Source organism: Rattus norvegicus, chromosome 5 (genome assembly GCF_036323735.1).
Source record: "Rattus norvegicus strain BN/NHsdMcwi chromosome 5, GRCr8, whole genome shotgun sequence".
NCBI classification, from domain to species: domain Eukaryota; kingdom Metazoa; phylum Chordata; class Mammalia; order Rodentia; family Muridae; genus Rattus; species Rattus norvegicus.
The window spans coordinates 40,814,586-40,830,300 of NC_086023.1; the positions used below are offsets into that span (position 1 = coordinate 40,814,586).

The window sequence follows — 15,715 nt, forward strand, 5'->3', positions numbered from 1 at the left end:
CTTTGTTTCACGTTCATTCACTTTCCGCCGTTGCCTCTGATGTGCTCCCCGATGGCAGCAAACAGCACTGCTGAGCATTTTGAACTTCTGTGCAGAGCTTCAGCACCTCAGCCTGGGCAGCTGCGTGATGGTAAGCACGTGGAAATTCTTTACTCAATGGCCTCCTTCTCTTTTTGTTCCCATGGGTGAGGTTTACATGACCCACTCCACCATATACATCTCCATATACTTTTACCCCACATTCGAACTGTTTCTCCCTTGAAGTGGAGGGTATGTCTTGAAGGACTTAACTTTATCACAAAACAGGGCAGTGTAGTGTGGTGGAAAGAGCTCCGTCTCCAGCTGCTTACATTCTTCTTGCTCTGGTGAGATTAATTCTCAGAAATAAATATGATAGATCATAGTGTGTTACTACTGTGCAGTTTTTTTACTCCTTTGTCAGGTACAGTACAAGATTGATTCCCTGTATTAGGACTCTGTGTGTTTCATTTGCTCTTTTTAAAATTTTGCTACTCTGAAATCCAGATGCCTGAGTCTTAGATTAGAAAACTTCACTAGGCCTTTAAGACTTAAACTGTAGCTTTATGTCTATAGAAGAGGTAATGAGAAAAGGAACATTTGTTTCATCTAAACTACATAATTACATGCTTTATGAATTATTCTGAGACTTAAGGGATAGTTGAACTGTTGGGATCTGTGTGTGCACATCTACACATGCACAGAAGTGAGTCTTCCTATGGAGTAATCCATTATTATATCCTCCAGTACCTACAACCAAAGCAGAAGTAAGAGATTTCCAGACTTGTCCAACATTGCAGCCACTTAGTAGCGAGCTGTAAATAAGATGGCAGTCAAAGAAATCTGGTATTCTAGTTTTGGATCCTAATTGGACATCTTTATAGTTTACCATTTGCTTCAAAGATGTCCAGAAATTGACAGTGTAGCCTAGAGAAACCTTGTATTGGGATTATGTAAGGCAACATACAGAACATCTTGTGTTCTGTAATCCCAGTGCTTAGGTCTTATAAAGTGTAAGCATGGACTCAAACAGTCCCAGTTTCCAGGGCCAATCTTCGTAACCCACTGGATTCACGTACTTGAGTCCAATTCTTACCTTTGTAAGCCATTTTGTAGTCTTCTTTGGAGCTCTCCTGTAGCTCTACTGAAGGAGCCTAGTGACAACAGATCAGCTGCTTGACTCTTTACTAGCCTACCCCACTAAGATTGGTAAGGGACCTATTTAATTTTACTCAAAATATTCTATTGTTTGTTATTACCACCCCACTCTTAAATTGGGGCATCATTTTCTGGGAAATTAGGCCTCTGGCCACAGGTTGTGTTGGAATTTGTGTGTGTGTGTGTGTGTGTGTGTGTGTGTGTGTGTGTGTGTGTGGTGTGTGCGCGCGCACATATATACATAAATATTCATAGTTAAAATTACCTGTATTTTAATTCAGTGTTTCCTAAATTGATCTGTGCAAAATTAGCCCTGAAGAATTTTCAATTATAAAAGCGTTTACATATGAGAATAGAGCAAGGATTCCTAATCAAAATTAGGAAGTGACACTAGTGTTTTCCCTATAAAGAAATTATTTGCCTTTGCTCCACTCTTGTTTCCCAGTCTTCCTGAATGCTGAACTCACTTTCCCATAGTATGTCTATTAGAATGTAGCTCACTATGGGAAATGGAGCTGTCAGTGAGCTGTTTATTAAATTAAGTGTGTGGTTACTGGTAAGATAGTACTACACTGATCCACATGACTAACACACCCAAGGGCTTCTAACAGGTGCTGGCACTCTTTGTAAACTGATTTTTCCTCTAATTGGTGAAGAGGATAAAACAGTTATTTTTGAATAGATGAGTGGTTCTTCAGTTTAAACTTCTCCTTTTGTTTACTTATTTTCTCTTAGTTTAAATTCCCAAGCATTACAGGATCACATGAACTCATGTCCAACAGCCTTGGCAGGACGGTTGTCTCAGAATTTGGCAGCAACTGCCCATTTCTCGATCACTTTGGTTTTGCTTGATGTACATAAACACACCTCTTCCCCAAGGAGTGCTCACCTCCGTCTCAAGCATCAGCCACAGCAGCTCTGAGAAGAGTTGAATGCCGCCTTTCCCTTTGGAAGTGTGCTTGTAGCTAGCACCGCAGACATACTTGCTTTGGAGAAGCCGTGTTCCCAGCACACCTCCAGCGGTACTGGGACACCATCCATATTCATCCAACTTAAAGTGTTATTATCCATCGTAATAGACAATAGCGGCCATGTAGGTAATAAAGCCCCCAGAGTAATCTGAAGCTTGCTTTAGCAATTCATTTCAGTCTTTCATCTTTAAAGTATTTTATCAAGTTTGTAAGCAAGCATACCAATTAAAGTTAGGTAAAAACTACTAATGACTGTTTCTACAAGATTGTTTATTTCTCTTCTCTGTAAATGGAATGTAGGAGGTCAGCGATCCAGGCTGATTTGCCAACCTGACTCTACATTTCTCTGAGAGGTCTACACTCTGCTCTTAAAGACTGTGTGTTCACACATTTGATATCAAGGTTAGGACTGGAGCTCGGGCCATCTCCTTCCCATGTTAAACTGTAGGGACCCGGCAAAGGTGCAGGACCCTCCCTGAAGGACTCTTTCTAGAAGTATCACACCTTTGCAGATGTATTTCCTACTATACAGAACTTAGTCATATGGCTCACTTTGCAGCATGGGAGGATAAGAAATACAGTCAGTATTCTGAGTAGTCGTGAGAGCAAACAAAATTGAGATTAAAAGTAAAAACTTGAATGAGTGTAGTTCTGTCTTTACTTTCTACCTAGTCAGGCCCATGAAGGGGAACAAATGTGTAGAAAGAGAACATATGTAATATCCTGAGCACTCTACATTCATAACTACATTCTACTGCCATGCTGTCAAGTCTGCTAGATGATGGCCAGTTGGAAATATTCTAGTTTCCATTTTGTATGATGTAAATACAGGATACATGCCAAATTTTGAAGGCTTAGTTCCAAAACTGTAAAAAATTGTAATGTCTTAATATTGATAACATGTTGAAATGGTAGTGTTACAGCTAGAGAAGATGTTTAAAGTTAATTTTGTTTCTTTTTGCCATTTAAAGGGTACCTAAAAATGTCCATGAGTTCTTTGCATTATTTGGTGTTTCTTGAAGTAATTTAAAGTTGCCTGGAATCTGCTTGCATTTCCTTAGGTTTTCTGTTAGTTGTTTGCCTCTAGTCAAGCTGTCTTCTTTCTGATCGGTCCTTGGTTACTAAATGATTATCTGTATCATGAATTAAGTCCTGGAGACTTTAATCCTTAATACTGGTTAGCATAGTATTGTCTAAAGTCCTTTTGTATTGTATGTTTAGTCTATAAATTTTCTTAACCCCAAACTACTCTCTTAATTAGTATTTACAGCATTTCTACACACTTTTAGAGACTACCAAAGTATACACCTTTGTTAGGGAAAGATGACGAACCCAGCTAAGTACGTTAGTCATACACAAAGTAGGAGAAGCTAGACCCTACCAACAGGTACCAGTGGCAGCGTTCAAACACTAGGCACAGAATAATAACACATACTCCTCAGATCGTTCTTGAGAGACAGGATTGCTTTGGAACTTAACTCCTTAATATTCTACTTTGTTCTAGTACATGAATCTTAAGTGATTTCTTTTTGCTTTGTGTGTGTGAGTGTGCATATGTATGTGAAAATGTTCATGCACATACATGTGTACACAGAGGTCATTGATACCCAGATGTTACTGTGGGCATCTTCAATAGCACTTCACTGTATTTTTGAGACAGGGTCTCTCACTAAACCCAACATTCACCTGTTTGGCTAAACCATCTGGCCACGGACTTGTCCTCCTGTCTCTCTCAATGCTCTGATAGAGGTATATACCCCGCCCTGGGCTCTCCACGGGTGCTAGGGATCACATTCAAGTGCTCATGTGCACATGACAAGTAAGCTCTTCTCTACACGAGTCGTCTGCTTAGCTCATTACTCTCACTTTTTATGAAGCACCGAGAGATCTAGGATGAGTAAGCTAATGTGTATTGACGAGGACATGGGTGTGTTTATTTGAAGGCAACAATGAGGTGATTAAGAATGTTCTAGGCAGTTTATGTTTCTGCCTGTGCTGTGTAACATGTTGGAACTGTTTGATCTCCAGATTGAAGACTATGATGTGATAGCCAGCATGATTGGAGCCAAGTGTAAAAGCCTCCGGACCTTGGATCTCTGGAGATGCAAGAATATTACGGAGAATGGGATCGCAGAGTTGGCTTCCGGGTGTGCTCTTCTTGAGGAACTTGACCTTGGCTGGTGCCCCACCCTTCAGAGCAGTACTGGGTGCTTTGCCAGACTGGCACGCCAGCTCCCAAACTTGCAGAAACTCTTTCTTACAGCTAACAGGTCTGTGTGTGACACAGACATAGAAGAACTGGCATCTAATTGTACCAGATTACAGCAACTGGACATATTAGGTAAGAGTACAATATATAAATTTTTTAAAGTTTGCATACAAAATGGTGGGTTTTATAATGGGATTTTCATACCTATATATCATTTACTTTATTCTTACTCATTCCCTTTTTCCAAAAATCCTTCCATTACACTACAGCCACCTTCTTGGGCTCTCCTTTCCCCCAAGTAGTACCTGCTTTTGCCTTCATGTAAATGCATTCCATTACTCTTTTCTGCCCCTGTACTCCCTTAGCATCTCTTCCATTCTTCTCCCTATCATAGGAATTCTAACTTCAATGTCCACACATATATGTGAATGTAAATCTAGAATACACATGTGAGAGAGAACCTATGGTATTTGTCTATTGTAGCCTGGTTTATTTTACTTAGCATAATTATCTTGAGAGGCATCATGCAAATGTGCATGAATTTTTATGCAAATGTGGTGATTTCAGTTTTTTTTCTTCATAGCTTCATAAAATTACATGCATATATTTACCAGAATTTCTTCATGCTTTGGTCCTTTGCTAGAAGTCTAGGCTGGTTGCTGTTACTGCTGCAAATAGTACAGCAATAAACATGGACATGAAGGTATCTCTCTGCCGTGTGTTGACCTGAGTCCTTCAGGAGTCATGTAGTTCAGTCTATGTTGCTTCTGTTTGTAGCTTTTGAGGAGCCTTCGAGGCTGTACAGTTTCCATTCTCATCTTTCCTCATCATTAACATTGGTCGACATGTGTTGTCATTTGCTTGCAGAGAGCCATTCTTCCTGAGTAGGGCATTGGGTGGATAGAAGCTTAAAGCAGTTTTGATCTGTGTTTCCTTGGTGGTTAAAAATGCTAAACACTTTTTAGATATTTAGTGAATAATTGTACTTCTTTTTTTGAGACTATCTGCTTAGTGCCTTAGCCAACTGATTAACTAGATGGCTTCCTCTTCTGGTGGTGTTTGTGTATTTCCTTATATAGGTTCCAGCCTCCTTTCCAATGTACAGTTGGCAAGACATTTATCCTCCCATTCTGTAGGCCGTCTCTACTCTAGTGATTATTTCCTCTGTTATGCTGAAGGTTTTAAATTTCCTGTAATCCTATCTGGAATAGATCTCTTAGAATCCAAAAATATCTTGGAGTTATTTTCTGTATTGGATATTGGAGTCTTTTTCACAAAGTCCTTGCTATACCTACATATTGAAGTGTTCTCCTGGGTTTTCATCTGGCACTTTCAGAGGTCTTCCGTTAAGGTCTTTGATCTATTCTGAATTGATTATTGTGGATGAAAAGAGATAGGGATCAAGTTTCATTTCTTCCTTCTACAGGTGGATTGCTAGTTTTCCTAGAACCATTTATTGCTAATGTGTGTTTTTGGCAATTGTTGCACCTATGTTCATCAGAAAAACTGTTCATTAGCACTTTTCGTTGTTGCGGTGGTCTTATCCAGTTTAAATAACAGGGCAGCAGTGGCTGTACATAGTGAATCTGGTAGCTCTCTTTCTTGTCTTTTATGTATTGTTATTTTAGTTTGCATTGACTTGTATCTTGATCTCCATTCTTCCATGCTGCCTAGTGCTTTTGAATGAATCTGCTAAGGCATCAATGTATCAAGAGCTTATTTGTTTGAGGGATCTTTTATTTTTCAAGGTAAAAAAAAAAGTAAAATATTTAAACTTTTCTCTTAAAACTACCTGAGCTGTTTTTCAAGGTTCTGATATATTGTGTTTTAAATGTCATTTGATTTAGGAATTAAAAAAAAAAAACTTCCTTGATTATTTTCAGTGACTCTATTCATTGCTCAAAAATGTTCAGTTCCCTCTTCTTCTGGGGACCATGCCTAGTGGCACTCAGGAGGGTCCAGCGTTTGACAACCGTCATAGACTTCCTACAACACAGCCACTCACCAAACGAGGCTGTCTGGAACCCCTGGCAACAGGACTGTTCACCTTTACACCTAGAAGGTCGGGAAAGCACCTAAATCCACATGTGGCGTATGCCCAGGCAGACTGCGAGGGGTTTGTGCTGTGAGACCCAAAGTCCTTATGAGATTGTCTGAGACAAAAAGGCACATCAGCAGGGCCTATGGTGATTCTGTGTGTGCCAAGTGTGTCCGTGACAGGATCAAGCGGGCTTTCCTTATTGAGGAGCAGAAAATTGTGAAAGTGTTGAAGGCACAAGCACAGAGTCAGAAAGCAAAATAAATACGCAACTTTTTTAAGTAATAAAAATCAAGACTTGGGGAGCTGGAGAGATGGCTCAGCGGTTAAGAGCACCCGACTACTCTTCCAGAGGTCCTGAGTTCAATTCCCAGCAACCACATGGTGGCTCACAACCATCTGTAAAGAGATCCGATGCCCTCTTCTGGTGTATCTGAAGACAGCTACAGTGTACTTATATATAATAAATGAATAAATCTTTAAAAAAAAATCAAGACTTGGTCTAAAAACAATGTTCAGTCCCCAAGAATTTCCATTGTTTTTCTTCCTGTTGATTCTAGTTTTATTCTGGGTCCAGTCAGAAAAGTAAGGTTCATATGAGTCGGATTTTCCATTTTTATTAAGGACAGAAAAATGAATCCATTTGTAAAATGAATTCAACTTGGCTTTTTAATTTTTTTGTTTAACTCTTGACTAAAAAAATCCTAAATCACTGCCCCTGGCAATTCTAGATTTTAGGAATTGTTCTACGACCAGGTAGCTCTGCTGAGAATTCCTCAGAGTCCGGGAATTCTGTCTGCCTTCCCTGCGTCTGTCCACAGGAAACCCAGGCCAAGGGCACCTGCAGTGCCACTGCTGGTGTAATTTTTCCCACAGATCAGGACAGTACATGAACTCAGAACTGTCTTTGGCAATATGTCAGTACCGATAAAAATTAGTCTCTAAAGTACTTGCATATCCTTTCCTCTGTATTTAATACTCATCAAAGGAAAACCTGGAGATGTTTAGCATCTGGGCTTGGTTTTAGTTTATGATACATTCATAGATGATGCTTATATCGCTGGACATGACTGATTCTGACTAACCTTAAACAGGAAGCCCTACATCATTTATACACTTTGGATCAACTGCTTCACTTGTGAAATATTTTGCCTGATCTTCACAGCTAAGGGAGTTGTAGTATTGTCTTTTCATAGATGAAACCCAGCATTTCCTAAGAGATACAACCAAGCCGCAGGCCTGAGATGTCGATCCTGTATTTCAGTACTCTGCTTTGTGCAATTCTCCTGACCGCTCATTTTCATATTTCTTTTCCTTGTGACCTGTCTCCTGCTTGACTTATCCTAGTTCTTTTATGGTATTCTAAGTCTTCCAGAATATTTAGAAATATTTTGAAAACTCCCAGAAGCTGTCATGGTTCCCAAGAATAATGAAAGTCAGCCACGACCGTTAACGGTGATATAAGGTTCACTTTAGTAGATAGCACCATGTTATTTAAATCTGTTTTGCAGCTCTTTCCTAAAAACAATGCAAGCTATATAGTAACTATGAACAATAGTCATAGTCTGAAAGAGATGCTATCGAACCACAAAGGAGTCAGTCACACTGACTGGGCAATGGCCATCTGTGATGAGCAGTGGCGGTCAGTTGTCAGAGGCCCCACTTCTTTCTATTAAACCTAAGAATGACTCTGCAGGGGTAGAAAGGGGACCCTGTCTGGGGAAGCACAGAGGCCAGCAAGAGGTAGGCAGAGAGGGTGTTAAGTGGGCAGTGGGGCAAAGAAGAACAAAGTATAATGATGTGTGTACATATGAAAATACCATATGAAACCCATTACTTTATATGGTTAACTTGCTATGTTTCTGTTACTTTTATCATTGGGTTTTCTTTCTTTCTCCAGTACCAAAATCCTTAAAGTAAGGATTTTAAAATAAGGAATCTGTTAATTCAAAGTAAAGCAATAGTGATTGTCTCCATCATTGTCGGTGGATTATGAGGGTTAAATGACATACTTGCCTTATTGAGACCCTGCTTTATGTACAAAGCGGAATAAGATGCCATGTTTTTCCACCTTCTCATAGTTCATAAGCTAGGAAGAATGAGGGAAAACAAGTGTATAAGTAATGCAAGCTGGCAAGTCTATTTTGTTGGTGCCTAGGGTGTGGGGAGGCAATCTAAGGAACACCTTTCTTTTAAAAGTTATTAGACACTCTGAAGAGACCATTCAAAAGTGAGTAGGAAATTAAGTAGAAGGAACAGCATGAAACAAAAGCATAGGAGATGACAGTTCAGGAAGTAGCCAGTCTGACGTGGCCTGGCATGGCCACTTTCCTGCAGAGTTTGAGATGAGTGAGGAGACTTAGGTTAAAGTAAGGTTAGTGAGCTGTAGAAAAACAGAGCAGATAAACTAGAGAAGGAACAGGTCAAAATCCCAGGAATCCGGTGTTGTAATATTCCGCTTAACAGAACTCTAAATGTGATATACAATCAAGATGGGGTGGACCCTGCCCCGATGGAGCTAGCTGCCTGAGCAGACTGTGTCTTCTGTGGGAATAGAACACGTGCCAAGTAGTTTGGAATCATACGATGGGGAACTTTGGTCTAATTAAAATTTAAATCTCTAATTTTCCGCATTGTTTATCATCATTTATTAGGGAACATACTTCTGATTGGCAGGACCAAGAAATAGAAAGCAGTTACTGTCTGGGTGAAACCAGACAAAAACTTCCAGCAAACTGAAGAGTGGAGTTGCAGTTCTCTGATCTCACTTACTTGAAGCCCATTTTATATAAATTATTATGAAAATACACTTTTATTCCTCAGGTCTCATGCTTAGAATCTACAGTCAGATCTCTGAAGGGATTAGAACAGTCATAAAAAAACAAAACAAAACAAAAACAAAAACAAAAAACCACAGAAGCCATTTTCTTTCTCTCATTTTTTAAAATTAATTCTCTGATCATGTTTGTCTTCCTTAACTCCTCCAAAACTCTTCCCATGTTCCTACCCACCCAACTTTATGTGTTTCTCTCTCTCTCTCTCTCTCTCTCTCTCTCTCTCTCTCTCTCTCTCTCTCTCTCTGTGTGTGTGTGTGTGTGTGTGTGTGTGTGTGTCCATCTGTCTGTTTGTCTCACTTTCTTACCAAAAACAAAGCAAAAAATCTTCACAAAAACAAAGAAGCAAAACACTCACCAATAAGACAAAAGGTAATGCCAAAATGAACCAAAAAGTCCACAAAATCACATGGAGTCTGTGTTGTGATAACCCACTACTCCTAAGCATGGAGCCTGCTCTGAAGGGTAGTTGGTATAACCAATGGACACTCCATTAGAGGAAATTGATTTCTTTTAAGCAGTAGGTATCCATTGCAAGTATCTTTAGCTTACAGATATGAGCCTATGTGTCCTCATCTTCCTCTCAGTGATGGACCCCATTAGGCTTGAACCTGTGAAGGTCTTGTGTGTGCTGCCATAGTCTTTCCCTTTCCTTCCCTACATGTTCCTCCTGCCCCTGTCTTCTGCACCACATCAGGGTATATTGAAAAGATAGATTCCTCCTGCTTATGCCTGTTCTCTTCTCATAATAGCCATCAGTACTGCCCAGGGCGCACAGCCAAACACAACAGTGCCATCCCAGCTTTCTATGTCCTTGGGGCTTGGTATTTATGGATTTGAAGACTTTGCCAATCCCAATTTCAGGGGAAGTCTGGGTGGGTTTAGCTTGGAACCAGGTGCAGACAGGTGGCAGGAAGTTCCAGATGCTGAGAGAGAGATGGGTGTGGAAAGAACAAGGCTTGTGTTTTCCTGGTCTGGGAGTGTAGATTAGTATAGAACACTTGCTTAGTTACACAAGGTTACAGGTTTGAATCCCAAGCACTATAGAAACAAAATGACTCAATCCTAATAACTTTGTCAGTAGATATGCATATGTGTTATGATAGTGATTCTTTCCTCCAAAAAAAAAAAAAAACTGTAATTAAACCAGGGTGTATTTTGTAAAGAACATCTCTTGGACTCATGTAACATTTGGTATCTATTAAGTGCCTATCGTGTGTTAGATGCCTTTCATAATTTATTAAATTTACCTTCCAACTGGATATCCTATAATACTCCAAATTGAACACAGACAGAAGTCACTTGTCATCCTTGATCTGCCTTCCAGCCACCCACCATAAGACAGTGAGTTGTGCTGGGTCATTGTTTGTGTCCTGGCCAGTGGCACCTGACACCAGATGTGTCCTGCCCATTGTTCTGTTCCCAGGCCTGAAACAGGTTCTCGAGGCCATTAGGCTAGTTGCTCAGTTGTGATTGGAGCGTGAAATATTAGCCTTGCTGCCTAGTGGGGACCACAGGGGTTGCCATGAGCTAAGTAAGGCGAGATGTGCAGATCATCTTGCACTGGGGTAATGAAGTAAAGGAGAGACAGTCAGAAGCACTACAGTTGCAGTGGACACAGTGGATGAAAGAGAATTGGCAAGGTTCAGATTCCCAATGTCAAGTCGTCTAAGATACTCAGTGTTTCTTTTGTTAAGCCAAGCCATTTAATATGAAGTATTTTGTTTTTAAAAGTGCTTTGCTTTAAAAGTTTATTTATCTTATACAAGCTTAAAATAAAGGAGCTCATTATTAGGATGTTTTTATAAATGCTTTGTTTTTTTAAACAGGAACAAGAATGGTAAGTCCGGCCTCCTTGAGAAAACTCCTGGAATCTTGCAAAGATCTTTCCCTACTTGACGTGTCCTTCTGTTCTCAGATTGATAACAGGGCTGTGTTGGAACTCAACGCAAGCTTTCCAAAAGTATTCATAAAAAAGAGCTTTACTCAATGAGTCCACACCCACTCACCACTAAAATCATGCTTTGGTGGCTCTTGTGGGCGGTGGTTTTGTTTGTTGTTTAGTTTTTATTATACTGAGAATTAAGACATTTATAGAATGTAAACTTAAATGTAAAATTATCTATTGAATCAAGTAAAAATGTAAAGAATGCTCCTTAAAATATTGCAGGCACTTTTCTTTAGGAATGTATGAATCTCTGATGTTATTTCCTATCATGTGATCAGTGGTATGCTTTAATCAGTAATTGTATGTTAAAGGAATAATATGGAAATATTCTAATTTATTTTAAGGGAAAAAGTAATCATAATATTTATGAAAATAAAGTTGATTTTACACATCTTTCTTTGTAATGAGTCATTATTAAGCCATATGAGCTGGCAAGTGTTTTGTTTGTTATACAAATTGGGAGAGCCAGTTGAGAAGGGGAACATGGAAATTATAAGTGCTTACCTAGTGCTAAAGTACTACCAAAAAAGTAAGTGAGAAGAATCAGTGGGAGAGACTCATTTAAATATAATTGTTTTGTCGTTGTTGTCATTGTTTAGTCATTTACTTTGAGACAAGGCTTTCCATGTAGCCCAGGCTAGCCTCAAACCCAATATCATCAGGCTGCTTTTGCTTCTGAATGAGATGGTTTTCAAGCTGACATATTAATTGTTAGGCTGGAAAATTGTTACTTTTCCCACTTCTATCTGCATTTTCTTTGGATGCGGATATATAAAAGCATAGATAGATGTATTCAAGTATAAGATGTAAACTACTGACTGAAGTAGTTTTCCAACTGCTGAACAGATGCCTTCAGACTTCTCAGGTATGTGGATAACAACATATATGGATTTCATTTCTATTTTTCTATAATTCAAAAATTAAGTAATTACAATTCAGCTGTAGTTCAGGGTCAGGAGAAGGAGAGGGAAAATGTGTTACATAATGAATTTATTGAATTCTCCTCTTTGGACAGTAGACAAAAATGCTCTGTGGCCTTCAGAGGCCCTATTAACCCTGTAGTATAACAGAGTTTTTCTACCCAACACAGAAATGTGATATTCTAACATCCATGTGCCCTGCAGTAATTCTGTAGGATTGTGTTGTTTGGTTATCCCCTTAATTTTTTTTTTATCTTTATTAACTTGAGTATTTCTTATTTACATTTTGATTTTTATTCCCTTTCCCGGTTTCCAGGCCAACATACCCCCTCCCCCTCCCCCTCTCCATGGCTGTTTCCCTCCCCATCCTCCCCCCATTACCGCCCTCCCCCCAACAATCACATTCACTAGGTGTTCAGTCTTGGCAGGACCAAGGGCTTCCCCTTCCACTGGTGCTCTTACTAGGATATTCATTGCTACCTATGAGGTTGTGGTTATCCCCTTAATTGTATTTTAATTTCTAACACTGTTTCTATGTTTGAACTGCTGTTTCTCCTTGCATTAGATGAATGTAGCCAGCTAGTAGCCACCATGTTGGACATGTGGATGAGGAACATTCTCATCATTGCAAGAAGCTTTTTGGATAGCAACGGTTGAAATGTTCTCATAGCATAATTCATTTACAAAAATGCACATTAGCAGAGAGTATCTCCAGGCAGTTTTTAAGATACTCTCACTAGTACATATATAAGGGCACTTTTTCATTCGAAGGTGTTAAGCTACTAAATTTATACATAAGCAAATGGCAGACATTGAGCATATATTTATTTAATAACTAATGTATGTATTTTGAGTTGTCACATTTTAAAAGTGTGAATGTCATACATTACTATTACTATGTTTATTCTTATTTAGACTCTAAGAATGGCATATGAAATGTAAAATAGTTACGATTAACACCATCTCTCCATTGAAAGAGGGATATGAGAATTACCACCCTGTTCAAGTTGTAGTATGCTCTGCCTGGTCTTCTGTTGGATGGAAATAATGCTGGGAAAAAGCCTGCTTAGCTTCCACCATCATGCACTGGGACTTTATTTTTGTCTCTGAGTGGATGTTAAACATTTCTAATGTTTTATCCAATGAGTAGGAAATATATAATTGATTACAAGCTTTTATCTTGAGCTAGCAGAGTACCTTCACTAAATACGTACCTACCTGGTGCAAAGCACTGTACCAAGTGTGCATTTACTAACTCACTTCCCCGGTACTCTAAACCTGTGAAATCGATGAAACGCAGAGAAACGAGAAACGCAGGCAGAGAAAGTTTGATGAGTGCTGAGGGTCAGCTGGTGACAAAGCCAGCACAAAGCCAGCATGCAAACCCAGAGCATTTAACCTGTGCTTTGTAAGTGTTCAGTGTGGCTTCTGTTCCAGAGCTGAGGCCTGGAAACCTGGAGAAGGGCTATACCGTGACTGAGATTTTGGGAGCTAAGAGGCAAAATTGAAAACCTTCTTGCAGCATGGCTCTACTAATGAGAAGAGTTAAATACATTATGGAAAGATTTCACTTAATTAAGATTCAAAGTGTCCTAACACCAAATTCAATTACAGAGACTGAAGATGGTAGGTGAAGAACTTACCTAGCGTGTGTGAGTTCCTGTGTTCAATCCCAGTACCCATGCACCATACACACACACACACCCCATAACTGTTTATCTGCTGAGACTGGTCTGTAATAAGAATTTGTGTATATAGAATATGTTCTTTTGAAGATAGATATTGCCAAATCTTTACACAGATAAGTGAGGAGTGTTTTTTATGAAGCATATTCATTACCTGAAAGGAAGGCATTAATGAACTCTTGGTTAGCTTTTTCCCCTCTTGAAATATTTATTTTAGCACATGATAGATTAATCAGTTCTACCTGAAGGTGAGATAGAAGACCCTCTACCAAATACTTAAGTGGATTTTGAAATCAGAATTTGCCTTTACATTTGTATTACCCTCCTAACATGGTCGTTGAACTAATTTGAACTACAGCTTTTTGTTTGTAAAGGTCTTGTCTACCTGTTACTACATTGAGCTATGAAGAAAGTTTCAGTGTGTTCCACATATAATACGGTTTGCCCTACAATTGTGGTTGAATTCAGTACAAAACACTATCAAGTCTGTAGCAAAGGCTAAAATCAAAAGCCATTCAGTATCCTATTGACTATCTCATTCATCCTTACGATAGATGAGGACATATCAACCTTGAGTTCAAAACAAACTGTCATAAAACTGTACTAAGCCAATGAACCTGCTCTGTGGAATGCTAAAGTGGGATGTTCAGTGGTTGAACCTGCAAGAGCAAAGGAAGGCCATTCTTGACATCCCTGATTCAATAGCACAAGACTGAAATATATGCTGAAAAGTATCTACTGATGAATGACACTGTAAATGAGCCCAGGTTGTTACATTTTCATAAAGTTTAACAACACTTTTTATATCACAGAGCACTTCCAGTGACAGCTGTTCACAGCTTCTGCTACAGGCTGTGTGGAATCCCTGTTTCCTAGAAAATATTCTTGCCTGTTAAATTGCTCCATTACAAAAACTTCGAAGATCATCCCTTCAGTCATTCATTCCTGGCATTAATTCCTCCAATACACTATATTCCTTGATTCATCAATACCCACAATTTTCCTTGATTTTAATTGTTATTACTGACTATTGATGTTCCTTAGTGTTCTCCATTCTTCAGCTGTTCTTGCCAAAATTAATTTGATAGTTAAGCAAGTTTATTCTGCACACTTTTCTTCATCTGATAAAACCAAACACAAGTAAGTTATCACTGGTAAAAAGACTTTCGTTGCTTTACTAATGTTGAGTCAACTGGGTTGAAATTTTCTTCTTTTTATTGTGGTATATAAATAGCCTTGTTTTACACTTTTCTAAACTACCTATGGATTAAAAATGTCCCTATGAGTGTTTGTTAATTCTAACACATAAAATATTATTTTAGGTCATCTGTTGTTTCGTTGCATGCTAAATGCCAAGCTTTGCCGTCTAATTCTATAACAAGATAATCTTTATTCTTCCATGCCTTGAACACATGGTACTTAACAGTTTACTGATTTTCCTATATTATGGATACTGGTGCTGAAAGTAACAAAAAAAAAAAGTGGTCTGATAATCTGTGAGGTACACAGAGTGCTGGGGGCTGCAACTTGGTCATTACAGTTTATAGTTTGCCAAACAGCTAGGCAAACATGACAAGATCATGCAATGCAAACACCACCTCAGTCTCCTTGGTATCTCAACTGTGCCATTTGAATGTGAAAGCAATTGTGGACAACATGTAGCCATGTTACAATAAAACTTTATTTGTATCCAGAAGAACTTGAATTTCCTGGGTTTTGTGTGTTACAAATTAAAAATTCTTTTAATTTGCAACTATTGTAGTTATTTAACTTGTGAGCCAGTATTGTGACTCTTGTCATAGGATGTTCTTGTCCTTTGTTTTTGTTTTATTTGAGACATGGTCTCATTATATAGTGTAGGGTGGCTTCACATTCTAAGTAATCCTCCTGCCTTTGCCTCCTGAGTTCCAAAATTAAAGATGTTAGCCACCATG

General features: G+C 38.9%; 1 protein-coding gene across 8 annotated transcripts in view; it reads left to right on the forward strand.

The window, feature by feature from the left end:
* The window catches only part of Fbxl4 (F-box and leucine-rich repeat protein 4), a 73,642-nt gene extending 62,073 nt beyond the window's left edge, over positions 1-11,569 (forward strand). For 5 of the 8 annotated variants that reach the window (NR_172642.1, XM_017593343.2, XM_039109815.1 and 2 more), the window contains 3 exons: positions 59-130; positions 4,176-4,488; positions 11,058-11,569. Coding sequence is in view for 7 of the 8 variants with exons in the window: in XM_017593343.2 (XP_017448832.1) it covers positions 59-130; positions 4,176-4,488; positions 11,058-11,221 (549 nt within the window). In the remaining variant the exon portion in view is untranslated. The remainder of the gene's footprint in view (positions 1-58; positions 131-4,175; positions 4,489-11,057) is intronic. The other 3 variants (XM_063287583.1, XM_063287582.1, NM_001395577.1) reach the window with 1 other exon arrangement.
* Positions 11,570-15,715: the final 4,146 nt, after the last annotated feature.